Source organism: Abramis brama (assembly GCF_963993115.1).
Source record: "Abramis brama genome assembly, chromosome: 20".
NCBI classification, from domain to species: domain Eukaryota; kingdom Metazoa; phylum Chordata; class Actinopteri; order Cypriniformes; family Leuciscidae; genus Abramis; species Abramis brama.
In genome coordinates, this window is record NC_139982.1 from 26,033,954 (window position 1) to 26,052,635 (window position 18,682).

Genomic DNA, 18,682 nt, shown 5'->3' on the forward strand with positions numbered 1-18,682 from the left:
TGTATTTATTAATACCAATGTCTCATTAACTAAAACTATTAAATATAATTTTTGCTAATTGATAATGCTGAAGTATGTAAAGTATTTATAGGTATTTAATAAAATAAAAATATTAAATATTAGATAAAAACAAAGGAAAATTAGAAATGTTGCCTTAATTTGAAGTACTAAAATGACTAAAGCCAAAACTGAAATAAAATTAAATAGAATAAAATTAAATTAAAAAAATTGGAAAAAAACCATAAACAAAAAAATGACAAAGGCACTTAAAGTTACTAAAACTTAAAATAAAATAAAATGAAAACAGAAAAGATAACAATAAAAGCTATTTCAAAAGAATAATACTAAAATAACACTAATAAATACTAATAGTAATAAATATAATTGTTTATTATTTGATATTGAAGGCAATATTGTGTAATATGTATTTAATTTATAAATAATCTATTCAAAAAAAGATAGACTTCCTGCCTCCGCTAACAGAAATGCTTCAAACAGCTTCAGTATATCACTATGAGATCAATGCATGTCCATGAAGCTGATGCGTAGATCTCCATTTGTGTGTATTCAGGCACTAACGGCTGTGCGGAAAACAACGGCGGCTGCAGTCACCTGTGCTTCCATCGGCCTCAGGGTCTGACCTGCGCCTGCCCCATGGGCTTGGAGTTGCTGAGTGACCTGCGGACTTGTGTGGTTCCAGAAGCTTTCTTGCTCTTCACCAACCGCGCTGATATACGCAGCATCTCTCTGGGCACCAACAGCAATGACGTGCCCATCCCGCTCACCGGGGTCAAGGAGGCCTCCGCACTGGACTTTGATGTTTTAGAAAATAGGATCTACTGGACTGACGTCAGCACCAAGGTATGGACTACTTTTGGGTTCATCATGATTTTAACTTGGTAATTCAGTGTGCCTCACCTCGTTTTAAAACAGAACGTTGTGGCGGTGAGTGATTCTGACATTTTGAGCGTATGATTGTACATTAAAATCAAAGTAATTTTAAAACCCAGGATTATACAAAGTTCTCTGTATCAGTGGAGGATGATGAAACGATTTCATCAGCTTCTAACCCAAAGCAGCTGTTGAGCTCAGATATAAAACGTCAGAGGGAAAGACGTCAAAGGTGTTTCACCTCAAAAGATCTGAAGAAGCCGGCCTTTTTGAATTCCTTCTGAATATCCTTGTAAAACAGTAAGAATGAATATAAGAAAATATTCAGAAACATTGTTGTGCTGGTGAAAACAAAAGCAATCTTGGACCAGCATAGAAATTCTATAGCTGGATTTTTAGGCTGTTGAGACAAGAAAATGTTTTAAAGTGTCTTTTACAATGCAGCATTAAAGCATTAGCAGCTAACCGCACTACAGCCTGTTGGACTAAATGTTTTTCGAATGTTACACTTGTGTTATAAGGGGCTTTCGCACCGGGTTGTTCTAGGAACTAGCCACCAGGGTGCTTCCCCGAGAACTAAATTCCCCTAGGGCCTTTTTCCTGGTTGCATTCGCACCGCCAACATGAACTCTGAAGTGACTCTGGATTCACTTTTGTTTTGACGGTGCTGAGAATGCCAGAGCCCACAGCGCTCACATTCTCCATTAATTTATTCGTCTTCGTTCGGTTCAGCCCATCAGCATACACTTACGTCACTGATAGTTCCTATCGTGCTGGGTTAGACCCTACTCTGAAGTAGGAGCTAATTTAGTTCCCCCGAAAAGGAGTTCCAAGAACTAAAATCCTTTCCAGTTCCTGTGGTGTGAACACGCCAAAAAGTGGGTACTTCTGCCAATAGTTCTAGGAACTATGTAAAGGTTCCTCCAGTGCAAAAGCCCCTATATATATGTATATGTTTTTTTTATTTTGGTCGTTTCTATTTTCAATTATGTTGTGATTTTAGTTCATTTTTAACTAAACAAATATTTTTTTCTTAAATGTATTTAAGAATCTTGCCTTGAGTAATAAAACCATAAGAATGGTTATGATAGAATATGGTTGTTGATAGAAGATGCATCTAATCTAGCATAAACCTCACTAGTCAATAGAGTGGAAATTGAAAACATTGTGTTTTATAAGGAATTGGCTGTTATTAATGCTTTTAAGCATTAGTATTTAGTCACTTTTAGTCACTTTTCTTCCTCAGACTATCAGCAGAGCCTTCATGAATGGCAGTTTGGTTGAACCAGTCATTGAGTTTGGCTTGGACTATCCTGAGGGAATGGCTGTGGACTGGATGGGTCGAAACCTCTACTGGGCGGATACCGGCACCAACCGAATTGAAGTGGCCCGTCTGGACGGCCAGTACCGACAAGTGCTGGTCTGCAAAGACCTGGATAACCCTCGATCTCTTGCTCTGGACCCTGCCAATGGGTAAGATCACTGGCTTTAAAGTCTGTCCTGCTCTGACTCGGACTCTTGTGGCTACAATTGTGCCCTTTAAATTCATTGCCTAGTACTTCTTTCAACCTAGTGTCTGCCATCCTGCACATGCATACACCGTGTTCACCAATCGGATTGTGATGGTTAACCATAGGCTTCCTACATTTTTTAGCCCTCTGGAAGTATGCTAATCGATAATTACCACTACTTAAATATCTGATTTAACTCTCATACTCAAACACAGACACGCTTATTGGTATTACAGTGCTTCCTCAGGGCATCAAGTTGTATGTGTGGCAGAAGACAAGTGGCAACATGCCGCAGCCCCTGCGTGTGGCTCAGAGGAATGAAGTCATGTCTTCCAGTGCCCAGCAGGCATTCCTGTGGCTTCTGAGGCACGACTGCCTCTATTAGCCGACACATTCTTCAGCATTGTCTCTTCTTACCTTAACACTGAGAGGTGTTGAATCAGTTGACTCTTAGCCCAGTGGTGTAATGAGTGGGTTGAGGGATTGGTCTCGTGTGCGTTTTACTGCTTGCTTACGCATTGGGGGGAAAGTAACATTTGTGTTGTTTGACGCAGGCAGATTAGCCCTGCTATTCCTTTTCAGTTTATTTGCTTTTGTTTGATTCAATATTTATCTATTTAGTTGTTTGATAAATATTATTCATTTTATTGTTTTATTAATTTATAGTTTTTAAATAAATTATTAAATTAATAAATAAGTTAATGTTTATTAATTAAGGTATGGTTAATAAATATAGTTCATAATTATATAGCTAATAAAATTACTAACAAATTAATAGTATATATTATTTATTTATTTATTTATTTATTTATTTATTATATATTTATTTTTAATGTCATATTTATGTTTAGTAGCTAGATTAAACATTTATATATTAAATAAGTAACATTTTTAAATATTATGTATAAATAAACATTAATAACTTCATTATCTAATAATGATATTTAATACAATTAATTAATATTTAATAATTTGTATTAATGTTTAAATGTTAAATAAATATATTTAACTATATTAATTGTATAGCAAATAAAAATTACTAATAAATTAATAGTGCTCATTTTTTTGTATTTCATATTTAGTTTTATTTGCTGTAGCCATATTAAACATTCATTCATGATTCATTCATTCATTATATTTTCATAAATGTATTAATATATAAATGAATTAATAAATATTGATATTATTATTATTATTACATATAAATAAATATTAGTAATTTAGTAAAAAAATATTTTAATTACTTGTTATTGTTTATTAAGTGTTTTTAATTTAAATAAATAAATTATATTATATATTTATAATTATATTTATGACTAATAAATGAATAGCTTTATTTATATATTTATTATTTTATATTTAGTAATATGTAATATTTAGTATATGTAATATTTATGATTTATAGAATGTGTTTTCTTGTTAATATCAACCTGCCCAGGGACAGCAGATCAAAATAAATCAAATTCGTCAGTGTGATGGCTGATAAAGTTTATTCTAGTTTTGTCAGATATGCAGTCAAGTAAATGATTTGGGTTTGCAGGTACATGTACTGGACTGAATGGGGAGGTCGACCCAGGATAGCCCGCGCTCACATGGACGGTAGTAACATCGTGACTTTAGTAGACAAAGTGGGCCGAGCCAACGGGCTTACGATCGACTACATCGACCAGCGGCTCTACTGGACAGACCTGGACACCTGCATGATTGAGTCTACAAACATGAAAGGTGACAAATTATAGCTTTTGAAAACCATAAATGCCTCTTGAATCATAGACCGTATTACACCATCCTACCTCCTTTATTAAACTATAAAAGCATTGTCCTCAGGTTTGCAGAGGGAGATAGTGGCCGACGATCTTCCTCATCCTTTTGGCTTGACCCAGTATCGCGACTACATCTACTGGACCGACTGGAACCTGCGCAGTATTGAGCGGGCGGACAAGCGCAGTGGCTTGAACCGAACCGTGGTGCAGGGACACCTGGAGTATGTCATGGACATCCTGGTTTTCCACTCCTCTAGACAAGATGGCGCCAACGAGTGCTCGCAGAACAACGGCCAGTGCGCGCACCTCTGCCTAGCATCCCCCTCTGGAGCCCAGTGCCGCTGCGCTTCCCACTACACCCTGGAGGCAAACGGACGCAACTGCAGCTGTGAGTTTATTAAACGAGACATATCAAGTGTTCAGTGTTGCTAGATTTGTATCATTGTTCCTCCTTTGGCTTCTAATTGTCTTTGCACTCAACAATTTGGGCAGGTAATTAAGATTTTTTTTGCCTTGCCAATATTTTTGCTAAATGTATTATTATTAATAGTAATAATTATTTATTATTCAATATTTTATAATTAATATAAATATTATTGCATAAAATCCAATCAATGCATTTTAATCAGGGTTCAACAATAAGGAAAATGTTATTAAATAAATTATTAAATAAATAATAATAATAATAATAATTGATTATTATTATTTATACAATGTTTTTATGTATACAACTACAAATTGTTATTATTTGTATATCAATGTTATTCATAAAATGTTGATGTATACTACTAGTACTACTGATTATTATTTAATAATATTGTCCTTATTGTTGAACCCTGATTAAAATAAACTGTTTTGAGTTTTTATATTTTAGCAGCCATCGGGGCTTAAGTAATCTATGATCTTTCAGCCATAAAGTTCACTAGGTTTTACTTGACATTAAAGTGAGTCATGGGTTTTAAGATGCATTTGGCAGATTGAAATGGCATTAGAAAACAATGGCTCCCAGCCATGCAAAACTCAGTCATATGCATTTAATTCCTTATAAGCTTAAAAATGACTGAACTTGGATTAAACAAGCACGCCAGGGAGCCCGGTGAGAGCATTTGGCCAAGAGTGCAGAGGTCTTGGCAATGCTAGTGTATTTCTACTTTTTTTAAGTCCCTCTTGTTTCTTCATTCTTTCATTGCCTGGAGGGAAAGGCTGATTGCGTTTAGTTAGTATGATTGCGTTTAGCTGACCTTCACCTTCTGATCAGTGGAATGGAGCTGGCTTTGAATTGTCCATTGTTGACCTGTGCTTTATTCCTTATTCTCGCCTCCCTGTTGTTTTGCTCAACAGCGCCCTCTAGCTTCCTGCTCTTCAGCCAGAAGAGCTCCATCAGTCGAATGGTACTGGGAGAACAGAGTCCAGACATGATTCTACCAATCCACGTTATGAAGAATTTGCGTGCCATCAGCTTTGACCCGTTGGAACGCCTGGTCTACTGGGTGGATGGCCGACAAAACATCCGCAGGGCCCGGGATGATGGCACTCAGGTGACAGTTCAATCAAAGAACTTGATTATAATACTCACCTGAACTGCTCTGATTGCAACAAATATTTATTATTTAATATATTATTTACATATGTTTTACATTAAAACATTTAGTTAAAACAATTATTATAAAAAAATTAAAATAAATTAAATCATTAATTTTATTATTATTATTATCATCATCATCATCACTGTCCCAAAATTAAGATAATACAAAAATTTATCATTTTTAAATAAGATTTTCATTATTATTATTATTACTATGTTGATAATAAATGTTGTTGTTCTTAATATAAAAATTATTTGAAAAATTATTTATAATATATATTCATTAGTATTATTATCATTTAAAACCATTTCTTAATATCTGATCCACTTTTGTATTATCTTCATTTTGCGACTCTGTTTTAGCATACTGATGAATTATTTGTGATCAATTAAATTGATCAGCATACCATATGTTGACGGTCCTAATTTAAAATGATGTCATCTGATTTATCAGACGTCCACGGTGATGACCCCAACCAGTCTTACCCCGAAGCAGCCTCATGACCTGAGTCTGGACTCCTACAGTCGCACCGTCTACTGGACCTGCGAGAGCACCAACACCATCAACATCCATCGCATGGACGGCGACGTTATCGGAGAGGTCCTGAAGGATGATGGGGACAAGCCACGTGCTATTGTGGTGAACGCTGAGAAAGGGTACGATTATTAATTAGCGGAATAAAGTATAGGGCATGATTATTACAACCTGCATTCAATTTAATTGCTCATCCAGTCCAAAACCTCAGGGCCAGATTTTGTTTTTCAGCTTTGGTTTGGCTCCTTTTCATAAACATAACAACACCTTATCAATTGTTTATTGATATATGGCCGGCGGACTTGAAATTACAGCATAGAACTGGATACCCTAATGACGGCGCACTTCGCCATTGCTTTCGTATTGTCGGAAAACTCTTGATTCCATCCAGGCCTCTCCAATAGCCAAATATGTGGAACAGATGGCCCTCTGTGGTCCTCGTGCTGCGGCGTTCGCTAGCGGCTCGACCAAGCACAGGCGTTGGCTGCATGCACTGTAATTGTGTGTGTCCCATTGTTAGTGTGACCGTCATCAGTGGGTTTTCTATTTATGTCTCAACCTCATCTTGGTGGGGTGTAGGGGACTTCTCCCATAATAGTGGCAGGATAGAAAAATTATGGCACAAAAACGAGCATGTAATGTTTGTTTGTGTGTCTGAGATCAAGCTTGTGTTTTTACTGTTGCAGTTATATTTAGTTGCACATTTTATCCCCTAAATTGTAGATGTCTGAATAGAATAAGAGTTTTGTCATGCCTGTTAGTGTTTTCATTTTAGTTCACGTTTTAGTCATTTTATGTGCTTTTGTCATTTTTTTTACGTTTTTTTTTTTTTTTTTTTTTTTTCTATTTAGTTTTCAGTTATTTTTAAGTGTACGTTTACATGACAATGATATACTCAAAACGGAAAAGTGTTTCCTTATCGTATTTCGCATACAGACGACAGTGTTCGAACCCCGTTCACACGGATCCGCGAGAACTGTATTCTGCCGCCAGGCCAGTAGTTGGCGATGGTAAAGGAACACTAGGCGCCTATAGACTGACAATATGCATGCGCATGACGTCACCGTTTTCACAAATCCGTTTTGTAGTTTACACGGAGACAATAATGATATGGTTTTAAAAACTTCAGGCCCCCAAAATGCAGTTGTCATGTAAACGAACAGCCAAAGCGCATTAAAGTTTGGCTGTTCAAGCCAAGTTTTTAATCTAGTTTATAATCTAATTATACGTTTTTAATCTAATTTATATTTTTATTTCAGCTAACGCTAACACTGGCCTGTTATGGTTTGTTTTGTGTTTCATATAATTGATAATCAACTTGGTGTTAAAAGCACAGATTAAAGAAATGTTTCGCTAATCGGTGGATCTGGATCCAAAATGCTGTCAAAATGTCGTAAAATTAATGAAGCATTGGTTTACCTAGTTTTTCAGATCGTTCAGGATCAAAACATCTTCAAAGATGTTAGCATAAGGTTTTGTTTAACATGCAGGTGGGAAATGTAATATGTGATGAGCTACATTCCCCACACTGAAGTCAGGCTTTGGCAGATGTTTAGTGAGTGCATTACACTCCATAGTGCTCTGACTCAGAGAAGGCATCTTCAGATCCATCAGCCAAACCAATGTTGGGGTTTATTCATTTCTTCTGTCCCCTTCTTAGCATTGGAAATGTATCAAATAAAATGTATATCGCCCCCAAACTTTTCCCAGAAGTAACTGTTTTTTTAAGCTGTGCTGTTTTCTCATTTTTAATGACACTCAGACACTGAATTGGCATCGATATCGATATTGCTGTTCAGTTTTTTTTTAAGCCGAACCAAATTGCTAACAGATGCAAATTGTGTTTCTCAGACAGCGACTGAAAACAAAGGAGCAAACGCACCTTTGAGAGTTATCACAAACTAGTCTAGACATAACATTAGGGCTAAAGGGCTTTTGTGATGTGTGAAGATATACAATTCTCCCACACAGTCAAAACAACACGGCCCTATCAAAGTTGTTCTTTCTCTTCAACAAATGAGCGTTTATCCAAGCCTACAGATCATATGTTGGTTATTTAATGCAATAACATAAATTACTACAAACACTTTTATTAGATGTTGAAACATCTTGAAAGATGTTGTTTATAGAATCCAATTAAAATCACTTTGCCTTTACTGCATTTTAAATTAACTTCCAAACCTTTTTTTTTCCACAGCTACATGTATTTCACTACTGTCCAGGATCGTTCGGCTAAAATCGAAGGTGCGTCTTTGGATGGGACGGAGCGTGAATCCCTGTTCACGACCGGTTTGATCCGCCCCGTGGCTCTGGCTTTGGACAACAAGCTGGGCAAGCTGTTCTGGGTGGATGCAGACCTGAAACGGATTGAGAGCAGTGACCTGTCTGGTAAATACTATTACATTTGGCTTTTCAAATACTAATTTTATGTCAAACTGAATTTTGAACAGTTATCTAATACAATTATAATAATAATAATAATAATAATAAATAATAATAATAATAAATAAAAAATATATATATATATTTAAAACAATTATATTAATTTTTATATATGTAAGTAGGGAAGCACTGATATAACAAAGCTGGCCAATAGTGATAAGCCATTAATTATTTTATGTTATGCCCAATATTAAAATATCTACACTACTTTATCAGAATATTTTTTTATAAGCTAATTACTGTAAATTTCCAATATCAGCCAGTACAATAAATAGAAAAAAAATCACTAAAATCAACCAATAAACTGTTGTAACAATCAGTGTTGTTATTGGTAACTAAAACTAGAACTATTAAAATGTAAAAATAAAGCTGAAATAAAATCGCATAAAAAAAGGTTTAAGGTTAAGTACTTAAATTTAATTAAACTAAAACTGAACTAAATATAGCTAATATATATATATATGGCTAAATATTTCAGAATAATAAAAAAGGGAAAAAATAAACATGGATATAAAAATAAAATAAAAGCCAATTCAAAATATTAAAAAATAATAGCACATATATAATACTAAATTAACAATTTATTGTGCCTAATTATCAGCATTTGAGTGAAAGTTGATTTTTGTACAATTATAAAAAACAAACATTGTCTTGGTTGTAATATTGTACCAAATGTCATGATTTAAGACTTACGAAATGTTCCCATACAACTCAATGTTAGTCATTTATTTTGATGTCAGAGCGTTGCCAGAAAAAGTATGTATTTTCACTACGTAACCATGTCACTGAATCTCAGGCTCAGAATGTTTTTGTTTCCTTTCTTGTATTGCATTGCCCATGGGCAAATTGATTGCGATCAGTTCTGAAGTATTCTGGAACACCATGTGAAATAAGGACAACTTTCTGACCTCTCCAATCAGATTTGATCCTCTAACCATGTCAAATGACAGCTATGGAAACCAAACAAATACAGACAGAGAGCACAGGCCAGGTTCAATCTAGATTTACGCTGTATATGTTCAATAGCGGCCAGTCTAAACTAATCAAAACAGTATAGTCTGTGTTGTCTAAACATGGTCTATACATTGACAAAACTCTAATGAAGAATTTGATGGACTGTAACATAGTTCATTCTTCTGAGTTTATTTAAGTGCGTTCGTCACCGAAAATCACTGACTTGTCTGATTTCTCTTACTTATTTCCAATGAGCTGCCAGTAAGCAAAGTCTCTCCAGATGCTGAGCTCTGATGTTTGATGTTAGCATGAGACAGATGATCACACCTTAAGCCACGGCTAATCTCCTTGCGCAACAGAATCCCTCTGCAGCCAAATGACCAACACAAAGGCTGAATAGATATGATTTATAGCGCGACACAGGGAAAAACCTGAATTATGACTCTGCGGATCTCTTTGTTTGCTTTCCAGGGGCCAATCGGATCGTTCTTCAGGACTCCAACATCCTTCAGCCTGTCGGTCTGACAGTGCTGGGCGATCACCTGTACTGGATCGACAAACAGCAGCAGATGATCGAGCGCGTGGACAAGCTGACCGGAGAGAAGAGGACCCGCATTCAGGGGCGACTCCAGTACCTGACCAGCATCCATGCGGTGGAGTACATGGAACCAGAGGAGTTTGGTAAATTCACAGTTTCTTACATTTCTTTAAGACTAAATCATTAGTTCTGTTCCAAACCCTTGTGAGCTATGTGCATAAAAAAATATAATATAATGATTTATGGTGTATAAATACAGAATATAAGATGTCAAGTTATTTACCAATTTAATTTAATGATCTACTATTGTATACAAATATTAAGATATTATAAATTTAAAGAATAAAACTTTGCATATTATTTACTTACTAACATTATATATATATATATATATATATATATATATATATATATATATATATATAACAATTTTAAGATATTTTGAAAATATTAATTACATTTAAGAAGGACTAATTAAAAGGAATGTACCTAGCATATTATTCTATTATAATTAATATATATATATTTTTTATTTTATTTAATATTTATATAATTAAAATATTAATTATTTAAGAATGCTGTATTAATATTAATATTAACGTGTTTATCTATATATATACATACATATACACACGTATGCCAGCAAAACACGTGTGTGTGTGTGTGTGTGTGTGTAAGTAATTGTTTTAACCTGCATTTCACCTTGTTTGAGCTGCACAAATCATATGTTGACAAAAATCTGTATAATTATGTAGTTAATGTCCACATGGCTTCAGAGTTCCTATTATTAAAGAGTATAATTTGTCTTTTAATCTCCTTAACAGCATCCCACCCTTGTTCCCGTGATAACGGAGGCTGCTCCCACATCTGCATCGCTAAGGGCGACGGGACGCCACGCTGCTCTTGTCCCATGCACCTGGTGCTGCTTCAAAATCTACTCAGCTGCGGAGGTACATTAGACATATATACACACACATATCTGAGGCATGAAACCAAAAATGCACAAATCGTTTTTTATGTATCTGCGCTAATCGCATTTTTACTCACAACCTCCATCAGAGCCTCCCACGTGCTCTAGCGAGCAGTTCACCTGTGCTACTGGTGAGATCGACTGCATCCCCATGGCGTGGCGCTGCGACGGCATCGCCGAGTGCGCAGACCACAGCGACGAGATGAACTGCCCCATCTGCTCCGAACTCCAGTTCCAGTGCGACAAAGGCCAGTGCGTGGACTCTCAGCTGCGCTGCAACGGAGAGCCAGACTGCGCAGATGGCTCTGATGAACTGGATTGCGAAAGTACGTTCAACTTTTCCGCAGCAAAAGAGCAAGACAAGCAGCTCTCCTTTACAAAGGGATGTGCAAATACAATTTAACTTTCCTTTTGAATTACTTTCATACTTTCAAATTAAATCAGCTCATATTAATCAATAGTTTGCTGTGTGAATCAGTACAATTATTCTGAAACAACTCACCAGTCAGTCAGACAAATCACTGAATCATCACTGGAGAGGCTCAAATGATTCACTTGAGTCATTTAATGAACAGCATTTTTTTAATGTCCAACTCGATTTTGGGTTGAAAAACGTTATAGGCCTGGTTTCACAGATTAAGCCAGGATTAGGCCTTTATTCAATTAGGACATTTAAGTAGCTTTTATAAATGTGCCTTAGAAAAACATTATGCATCTTGAGAAAAAACAATGGCACTGACATATTTTAAGGTATGTCGCTGCAAGTTGCTTTCAGTTGAAACAGCTCAAACATGCATTCTGGTCTGGAACTAGGCTTAAGCCTTGTCTGTGAAACCGGGGGATAGTGTTAAAAAAAATTAAATAACTGTCTTGTTCATATGACAATGTATAGTTAAAGAAAGAGCTTGACTTTTGTTGCAAATTCCTATAGGAAACACTGATTTGTTCCATTCATAAATTTATGCTGCCTCTTTTTTTTATTTATACACTGAAGCTGTTTTAATTGGCAGTCTCTTATCTGTCCTCTCCCTTTTTTCCCCCATCAGCCATTTGTATGCCTAATCAGTTCCGTTGTGGCAACAACCAGTGTATCCTGAAGAAACAGCAGTGTGACTCCTTCGCAGACTGCACTGACAAATCGGATGAGCTTTTCTGTGGTACGTTGACCATATCATACAAAATAAAGCATATGGTGTTTGACATGCATGCATAACTTGGTGATTGAAACGATGCCTGCAAGACGAAAACATCCGTTTGGCTTATTCACAGATTTCCCTCCGCCCCCCAACGACCTCCCGCGTCACACCAGCACCATCGGCCCCGTCATCGGCATCATCCTCTCTGTCTTTGTGATGGGAGGCATGTGTTTTGTGTGTCAGAGAGTCGTGTGTCGCCATTACAAGGGCCCCAACGGAGGCTTCCCCCACGAGTACATCAGCGGGACCCCTCACGTGCCCCTCAACTTCATCGCACCCACAAATTCACAGCACGGTACTTTTACAGGTAAAGGTCTGCCGTTTGATAGCTGCTGCGGTCTCTTAAGGTGAATGGTTTCTCTGCCTGTGATGAGTCTTGTGGGTGATGAGTCTGTCTCGCTGTGGCACAGGTATTTCCTGTGGGAAGTCCATGATGAGCTCAGTGAGTCTCATGGGCAGCAGCAGCAGTGGGGCGCCTCTCTACGACAGAAACCATGTGACAGGAGCTTCATCCAGTAGCTCTTCCAGCACAAAAGGAGCTTTCTATCCACAGGTACTGTAATATTCATCAGTTTATTGTTTATAAGAAAGGACCAGTGTTTATTTATTTAATTCCATCTAGGACAAAAGGGTTTTGTATTTTAAATTAAATGCTTATTCATATATTTTATATTGTCTGGTTTATTGTTGTTTAATACCATTTTTATTTTATTTTTCTGATCTGTGTGTAGATGCTCAACCCTCCTCCATCACCAGCAACAGATCGCTCACTTTACAACGCAGAAGTCTTCTATTCGTCCAACAGCCCTTCCACAACCAGGTCTTACAGGTGGGATTTAGTACAGAGATCCTGGATGGATGGATGGATGGATGGATGGATGGATGGATGGATGGATGGATGGATGGGATGAGTGGATGGGATGAGTGGATGGGATGAGTGGATGGGATGAGTGGATGGGATGAGTGGATGGGATGAGTGGATGAGTAGATGGATGGATGGATGGATGGATGGGATGAGTGGATGAGTAGATGGATAGATGAGTAGATGGATAGATGAGTAGATGGATAGATGAGTAGATGGATAGATGAGTAGATGGATAGATATATGGATGGATGGATGGATGGATAGATGGATAGATGGATAGATGGATGGATGGATGGCTGAATAGATGACTGGCGATGGACACATAGCTCAAACGTCTCCTCCAGTGACTGATCTGTGAATCTTTCCCCTTGACAGGCCATATTTGATGCGAGGGGTCGCGCCCCCCACCACCCCCTGCAGCACAGACGTGTGTGACAGTGACTACACCACCAGCCGCTGGAAAAGCAATAAGTACTACATGGACCTCAATTCAGACTCTGACCCCTACCCCCCGCCCCCCACGCCCCGCAGCCAGTACATGTCAGCGGAGGAGAGCTGCCCTCCCTCGCCCTCCACCGAGCGCAGCTACTTCCACCTGTGCCCCCCGCCCCCCTCGCCCTGCACAGACTCCTCATGACACCCGGCAAACCGCCACGCTCTGTACATAGTTTTAAATAGTTAAAGAAACAAAGATTTTATTTAATTTTCCACACGCTTTGTTCAAGAAACATTTCAGCTTTTTGGGAGGAACAGGAAACGTTTTCCGGATATTTTCACCCAGTTACGTGATCAGCGGTCGTGACAGGACGAGGCTTGCACGAGTTAATTATATTATGACATTGTTTTTACCCCCCCCCCCACCAATATGTAAGAATATGAACTGAAATGCAACCGTGTCACTGTTTCAGGATGGTCATGATTTAACCATCTTTTTTTCATAATACCAATTATAAAGAAGTTTAATTGCGAACCAAATCGTCTATATAACACCAAAATCATCCGCTGCAGAGGAGTTGTACATATGTGTAATTAAGTAAATAATTAATGTTTTTCGTAATGGCAATGAGGTGTTGTTTTGATTATGTTCTATGTGAATATGATACTATTCCAAGCATATGTTTGGTTTGTCCTGTTTACCAAAAGTGTGTTTGCTGCTATTGTACATAAATCTTTTACTGTAAATAATGACAAATGAAAACAGCCAGCTAAAATGTTTTGTTTATATAATGAGAACTGACCATAGACCATTGTAAAATTGTTATTAATCTCTTATAGAAAAACATACATGTGAAATGCCTTTGCTTTGAAGGAGTCTTGTTTAAAAGTCTTGTCTTAAAGGGATAGTTCAACTAAAAATCTTGTCATTCCAAACCTGAGACACATTTTCCCCCGTGAAACATTAAAGATGATGTTTAGCAGAATGTCCAAGCTGCTCTTTTCCATAATGAAAGTGGATGGGGACCAAAAAGTACCGTAAAAGCATCATACCAAACGATAGCTTTGTGAAATTTAAGTAATTATTAACTATCTTTCTTGGCAGCCGTGGTCACCATTCACTTTCATTATATGAAAAAGAGCAGCTTGGACATTCTGATAAACATCTCATTTTGTTTTCTACAAAAGAAGGAAAGTCGTAAGGGTTTGGGACAGCATGAGTGTGAGTAAATGATGACAAAATGTTCATATTTTACTGAACTATTCCTTTAAAGAAGCAGAAAGTCACCTGCTTTGTAGTGAGCTACATGGATTTATCAGATCTCATGGACTGAACTCATTGTAGGTGTTTAGTAAAAAACTAAAAAATAATAATTATAGTAATAATAATACAACAGTAAAACTAAGCTATGATTTAAACAAGGATATGTGGTTAATTTTACTGTAATATTATGGTAACAAACTGCTTTTTGTAATTCATGAAATGCAATTTTCAAATTTTGTTCCCCCCTTTTTTATAGTAAAGTAAAGTAAACTGTATTTCCCTGTTTATAATGCTAATTCGATGGAGATAATGTTTTTTAGGTTAAAACGTCTTGTAGCACACATTGAAATGCCATGTATGTGTGTTTAAAATGTACTTTTATCTCTTTGCCAAATTGAGCACTTATGGAAATTACATGTGCATAACTAGAATTCTAGATCTAGAAAAAACTACAAGATTGAGTTTCACAGACTGATTACAGTAGTTGCTTTTACAGATAGCCATACAAAAAGACATATAGCAATGTCTTTTAAGGCAAATATTAGATGAAAGGAAATAGTCAATCTAGAAAACTCAGCAAAGACCAATTTAACAGGTGATGCAAATTATTTTCCAGAGTTATGGATCTCATTAAATTGCCCTCAAGGTAACACTATTCATCGTGAATGTGACTGAATGGAGATTATTAGGATTTTATACCACTTTGGCAGGTCAGCGCTTTGACTGAATCTGTCTATATCGTACCATCCACTCTCGAAGAGCTTTTTGCTCATCGGTGCACCACCAATGTCTTTGTTTTGTGTACAAAAATGCCTCATATAATGCACACTTGTGACAATTTTTGTATCAAAAGCATTTTTATATATAATAAAGGTTCTATTTTAAGAAATGCAATATTGTCTTCTTTAACATGGTGATTGTTAATGCAGTATGTCTCATAAGCTGTAAAAAAAAAAAAAAAGTTGCTACCTTAAATTTTTAAGTACAATCAACTTGGATGTTTGAGTCATTTTAACTTAAACTGACTTTAAAAAAAAAAAAAAAAATGAGTTGAATCTTGTATAACATAAAAAAAGTTAAAAAAGATCACTTAACTTATTTTGATGAGCAAGCAGTGTAACAACACATGTTGTCATAACTTATTGATCATATAACTTTTTACAGTGTATGAACTCATATTTACATAGCTGAATAAGCAAGTTATATGTTACTTTACATATGTGTGTAAAAAATGCCTCAAATCATGTGGCTTGTTAAAGGCAGATGTGCTTTTATTTCTCTAAGTGATCCGAAAATCAAAAAAATCCCTTAGATTTACAGTGAACAAAGAGGCCCGAGGCTTCAATAAGGCAAATGTTAATTGAATTGAGCACAGTGTGTTTCAGTCCAGTGGTAAACCAACAAACATGACCAAGAATGCAGAAACACTTCAGATCATTCCAAACAGGGCTTTATGAAATGTTATTGTTGAACGTGACATTGCTGTAGTGGAATTGCATGTTACGGTAATAAAATAAATCTGTGTTTGATCGTTGCCAGTGGTTCGGGATTTCAGCCATTTTGTCTTCTGCTGCCCTCATGTGGGTAAAAACAACAACAAATACAAATGAGGTTGGTATGGCCCTCTTCCCCTCTCATATTTATATTAATATCTTATTCCTATTTGGAAAGTCTTAAATATATTTTCTTTAGTTTTTAGTCTTTAGAAAATAGTCTTATATATATATATATATATATATATATATATATATATATATATATATATATATATATATATATATATATATAAAGAAGCCTATTTAACCCCGTTATACAGAAATTTGTACATGTATATATAATTTTTTGGGGGGTGGGGGGATATTGCCTGTAATAGTACCATTCTCTTGAAAGACATTTGCCCTTACATCATTATTATTTTTTAATAAATGTTTCCATCAGTTTATGAATGTATTACAAATGTCGCTTCACAAGGGCTATAAAAAAATGAGGTCCAATGCTACTTTACAGCAGTTGGGAACTACACGTCCATTCCCCTTTCTCATTTTTCATCTTAAAGGACTGTCTTCAGCACTTGACAGAAGTGAACACATGTTGTCAGGCTCCTGACTGGGCTGAAGGGGGTGGGGATATGTCGACACCCCTCCATGTACCCATCTGTCTTTCTTTGTTTATGATCCATGTAGTAGAGGAGTCAAAAACACGCCTTGGAAAAAAGGCACATGAGAACACGTTTATACATGTCAGGAGGGAAAGAACCCACGGCATCCTGGAGCTCCTGACTATACATTTAAAAACAAAATTGTTTTGCCTAAAATGCCTGGTTTTATTAGTTTTATTTATTTAAATATATATATATATATTTTATTAGTCAGTAATCAGGCACAGCAAATTACTTTCTTTAGGTCTGGTACAATTTTTGGAGCCAATGTTGTTATTCTTAACTAAAACTATTCAAATGTGTTAAATTCCATTAAGTGAAAAAATAAAATAAAAATAAATAAATAAATAATAAAAAAAGAAAAGAAAAAAACATCAGATTAAAAAAAAAAAAGTACAAAATGAATGTAGAATTTTTTTTACCTTGGCAACAAATTGAAATAAAATAACACCGATTGGAGCCCAATATGTATAAGCGCCATGCAAACTAATCTGTGATTAATAACCCCAATTATATAATTGTCCCCAAGATTATCATTCTCTTCTGAACAGGCAATTCTTGTGGAGAGCTTTAAGTTTCATTTCTTTGAGTGTTGTTCATCTGAGAGCAGACAGTACATTCAGAAGATATATGAAGAGAACAAAATACCAGACCGAACTGTGCAATCGTGATAACTGCCTCTGTCTGATGAAAGATGGCATGAGAAACATCTTTCTCACAGCCCCAAAAGCCCAAAGTGCTTCTTAACATTCATTTTACACAACTTTCATGACATGATCTTTGATTAGTATAGGCAGGATTATGTTAGACAATCATATACACATGTTTGATTTTTTACAGAGTAAAACCGCTTCAGTAAATTCATGGTTTTTATCATAGAAACCCACGTCAGCTCATGGCAGTCCGTAATCAGAAACACAGTGGAATCATAGGGTTAATTTGACACATGTGAAACACATTAAAAATGGCTGCTTTTACTCTATACAATGAATCCATTGCAGATTTTGTTATGATTATGGAACATAGATCTTGCATGTCTGAAATACAGCCGTCATCAGCTGTAACAGATCAGTTCCACAGCCTGATGCTGTAGATTTATGCCTCACATTTAACATAAGGGTCATACGTCAGATCCTATTTGCCATGCTACACTAAACCCGTAATTGCCTGTCTGCACTATGGACAGGCTATAGAGCATAAAAATGAGGCCCTGACCTTTTGACCCATATTTTATCAAAGGGCTCAAGAAATAGAAACATAAAAAATACATAAAAACAAAAGAAAGATAGATCAGGTTCTCTTAAAGGGATAGTTAAGTTCACCTGGAAATAATCATTCACTATTCATTCATTCGTTTGTTTGTTTGTTTGTTTTTTGCGTGAACTATATCTTTAAAACACGCTTATTTTATACTATATGGGTTGGTGTGAATTAAACTCCTGTTTTATGTGATCAGCCCTTTGAAATAATGACTTTCTGGCAAATAATTCCAATCTGGCTGCTCCATTCAGTAATATGTGTTTCACGCACTCGTAGCTGATTGGACCATCTGCATGTCAATCACCGTGACGTCTT

The 18,682-nt window shown here is 36.2% G+C and overlaps 1 protein-coding gene across 1 annotated transcript in view; it reads left to right on the forward strand.

Moving 5' to 3' along the window:
* lrp5 (low density lipoprotein receptor-related protein 5) overlaps positions 1-15,835 on the forward strand; it is a 57,229-nt gene extending 41,394 nt beyond the window's left edge. The window contains exons 10-24 of the mRNA XM_084095404.1: positions 572-861; positions 2,138-2,364; positions 3,943-4,127; positions 4,230-4,553; positions 5,507-5,703; positions 6,205-6,407; positions 8,483-8,673; positions 10,153-10,362; positions 11,044-11,169; positions 11,279-11,515; positions 12,236-12,346; positions 12,459-12,692; positions 12,796-12,938; positions 13,117-13,214; positions 13,626-15,835. Of these exons, the coding sequence (XP_083951530.1) occupies positions 572-861; positions 2,138-2,364; positions 3,943-4,127; positions 4,230-4,553; positions 5,507-5,703; positions 6,205-6,407; positions 8,483-8,673; positions 10,153-10,362; positions 11,044-11,169; positions 11,279-11,515; positions 12,236-12,346; positions 12,459-12,692; positions 12,796-12,938; positions 13,117-13,214; positions 13,626-13,887 (3,038 nt within the window). The 3' untranslated portion in view covers positions 13,888-15,835. The remainder of the gene's footprint in view (positions 1-571; positions 862-2,137; positions 2,365-3,942; positions 4,128-4,229; positions 4,554-5,506; positions 5,704-6,204; positions 6,408-8,482; positions 8,674-10,152; positions 10,363-11,043; positions 11,170-11,278; positions 11,516-12,235; positions 12,347-12,458; positions 12,693-12,795; positions 12,939-13,116; positions 13,215-13,625) is intronic.
* Positions 15,836-18,682: the final 2,847 nt, after the last annotated feature.